This window comes from Bison bison, unplaced genomic scaffold, assembly GCF_000754665.1.
Source record: "Bison bison bison isolate TAMUID 2011002044 unplaced genomic scaffold, Bison_UMD1.0 scf7180017864368, whole genome shotgun sequence".
NCBI lineage: Eukaryota > Metazoa > Chordata > Mammalia > Artiodactyla > Bovidae > Bison > Bison bison.
The window spans coordinates 4,554,878-4,558,301 of NW_011494940.1; the positions used below are offsets into that span (position 1 = coordinate 4,554,878).

The 3,424-nt window shown below is 37.8% G+C and overlaps 1 protein-coding gene across 1 annotated transcript; it reads right to left on the minus strand.

Moving 5' to 3' along the window:
• Positions 1–691: 691 nt before the first annotated feature.
• On the minus strand, positions 692–2,793 carry CLDN8 (claudin 8). The gene has a single exon (XM_010855825.1). It carries the CDS (start codon positions 2,596–2,598, stop codon positions 1,921–1,923), a length of 678 nt encoding a protein of 225 aa, XP_010854127.1. The 5' UTR covers positions 2,599–2,793; the 3' UTR covers positions 692–1,920.
• Between the last annotated feature and the right edge of the window lie 631 nt (positions 2,794–3,424).

The window sequence follows — 3,424 nt, forward strand, 5'->3', positions numbered from 1 at the left end:
TTAGTATTTAGTTATTGGAAAATCACCAGCCTCAGAAAAAACACTAAAAGTTTTCCCAACTAACAGTAAACAAGTTATTTTCACATACAAAAATCAGTTCATAAACTAGACATTGCTGAAGTAAATCTACCTGCACTGAAAAAAAAGTATATGAACTATGAAATCAGACTGACACTTACTGATTAACCAATGAACTGTTCTGAGGGGTCCTCATCTGTAAATTAAACTAATTATATCAGTCTTATAAGCGATTTAGTGATATAATTCATTTAAAACAGTAGAGGTCTTAGTTTATAATGCATGTCCCTAAAACATTATGCCCTATTATTAATTAATACTATTTCTCAGAGGCAGGGATATATCTCCCTATGGAAAGTTTGTACATAAATAGCTATTACATACATAATAATACATGCAGGAAATAGATTTTTGGAACCTATAGTATTATCTTAAAAACTTACAAATATATTATCAACATCTAATACTAGTGTGTAAATCCAGTCATTGTAAGTATATCATATTAAATGATATATAATAATCTGTATTCTCAAAAATTAATGCTGAATCTATCTTTATCTTTAAAATGTGATTTTGAAAGCCTTTTTTAACTGCAAAGCTGAAAATATCAGGTTTTTAAAAACTCTTTACATTATTAAAATATTTAAAAACTGAAGAAAAATGAAAGATATCAAATTAATATAAAAAGCACAATTTATTAATACAAAGGACATAAAGCAGATACACATAGTTGATTAAGCTAGAAAAATGTATATACAAACTTTCAAATCAGATTAACAGTTCAATAAAATCTGGGGGAAACACAAAAATATAGTATACCTGTGCCTTAGTAAAACTGAACGAAATTGGAACAAAGAAAGATTCACCTTTGAAAACTGAAATGACAATTCTGACTTAAATATCCACATATAAGATGTAGTTCACAGAGGACAATTTGGTTTCATTTTTTTGGTAATCAAATAAAGGTATATAATTTTTCTCTTCTGTTATTTATATTAATGAAAGTCCAAAGTCTCTATACAAATAGTTATTAAAATATATATATATATATATGATTTCTTGTCAAAATGTATCCTTCTCCAACCACAAAAACTTGAGGAAAAAAATCTTCACTTTCCTGAAGTCTTTAATATTTCTTAGACTATAGCTTTATCTTTCTTCTTAGTATAGCTCTGGAAAAGCAGTTTGAATGCAAAGCCCCTTGACAAAATATCTGCCTTTTAAAAGATGACCATTTAATATACAAGAAAAGGAAGGCCTCTGGGGAATGAGGAAAAAGGAATTTGGATTTCTAACTCCTAGGCTGAAAAACGAGATATCAAAAAGCCATTTAGTTCCCTTTACCCTGCTGATTAAAGCTTTCATTTTAACCTTCATTATAAATTAAGTGCATTCATCACTAAGCTGTTTTTAAACAATTCATATTAACCTTCTTCAATCTTACCCCTGGTTCCCCTGAAAAGCAATAGCTGAATTCTATTTATTCAGTGTAATGAATCAGTGTTTCATTTAAAATAGGATTATATAAGCCTGTCTCTACCTATGTGACACAGAAATGTTACACTCATCTATATACATAACGCTCTGTCATAGAGAAACCACAGTTATAAAATAATTGTCTCCAACAATGTCATTTTGAAGTAACTAATAAAAGGAGATAAAACATGAACCATTTTAGAAAACAAATTACTGTTCTTTCTAGAATAATCAAAGCAATGTGTACAATTTCTCATGCAGCTGAAATTGATTATAGAATCATAAAGAGCTGATGTAATCAGTCCCTGTGATTAATACCAGGCAGTTAAGAACAGCCAATCAATGTTCTTTTGGGTCTCAGTTTTGGGAAGAGTGGACATCTATGTCATCTGGGTGGCTTTCTAGGTAGTTTAAAAAGAGTCATAACTACACGTACTGACTTTTGGAGTACACACTCGGCGACTTCTTTTCGGCGTGATAGCTTTTCTGGGTTGTTCGGTGGGACGGTATGGAGTATCTGTAGCTACTGCTCTTTTCATGGCAACAGGAAACGCAACAGAACAGCGCCCCTCCAACAATCAGCACCAGGGCCGTGGTCCAGCCTATGTAGAGGGCTTCTCCCAGCTCCCGTTTCTGGGCAATATCCACTATTGGGTTGTAGAAGTCTCTGATGATGGAATTGGCAACCCAGCTCACGGGGATGAGCACCACGAGGCCAGTGATGATGAAAATCACTCCAGCGGTCAGCAGAATGTGACCTTTCACCTTGTCGTCGTCCCCGGCGCATCTGGTACACTTCATGCCGAGGACGGCCGTCAGGAAAGCCAGGAAGGCCAGCACCGAGGCGGCACACATCAGTCCTCTGGCTGCCTGTAGGTCCGGAGAGAGAGCCAGCAGCGAGTCGTAGATTTTGCACTGCATTCTGATGTTAGCATGCCTCATGCAACTCATCCATAGTCCTTCCCAGAGGTTTTCAAAGACCACAATATTGCTTTCAATGAAGGCAGACACTCTCCACTGAGGCATGACCGTGACAGCCACTGTGCCCACCATGCCCACACCACCGAGCACCAATCCGGCGATTTGCAGGGCGTAGGTAGCCATTCTCCTCCAGGTTGGGTTTTATCCGACCAGGCGCCTGAGCTGGTAAGGCTGCTCTGAAGCCAGGTTCTCTGCGCCCCGAGGGAGAGCAGTTTTCCCGTAGTAATGAACTCAAAACTCAGTGTTTTTTTCAAATAAGAGCTGCTCGTCTGCTTCTAACTAGATTAAATCCAGTGTTGGCTGGCCGAGATGCCCCCAGCTACTGACTGTGGCGGGTAAAGTTACAAATCAGGTGGGGCAACTTTCTCAGCCAGTAAGAGGGGGGTGGTAACTCAGGTGTGTCTAAGCCCACAAGAAATACTTGGAACGACTGGACCAGCACATAAATATTCTTTGTACTTCTCAGTTGTCCAAGAAGACAGCAGTATGTTTACCTGGAGGCACAATTGAGAATGTTTGCACAATCATCAAGAAATGTACCAGTCCCTTGAGATGTGAAAGTTGTACCTTGAACTGGCAATTCTGAAACTTTGAGTAAGGGCTGCTGTGGCCAAAACATAAGTTGCAATCTTTGCCTGAGAATTTGCTAGGATTGTCAGAATGCCAAAGTGAAAGGAGACTGGGGGATTGATAGATTGCTCATACCTGAGAAACCACATTCTTTGGGACACATATGATCCAAGTGGTTGATTTAATTTGTCAGCGACTTCAAAGCAAGCTTGACTGGGGTGAAATCAGGGAACAGATCATGCCAAGGGACAAAATAAGGCTAAAGTAATTAAATACATAGTCTTGTCCTCCTCCATGGCACCAAACACATATTGTTTTCTTTTGAGCTAGGGAAACCACTCACTGGTATATATCTGATAATCTTAATTTATAAGGAAAA

Bases quoted from the DNA above. Each gene is read 5' to 3' on its own strand.
- CLDN8 (XM_010855825.1), bottom strand. From the start codon at position 2,598: ATGGCTACCTACGCCCTGCAAATCGCCGGATTGGTGCTCGGTGGTGTG.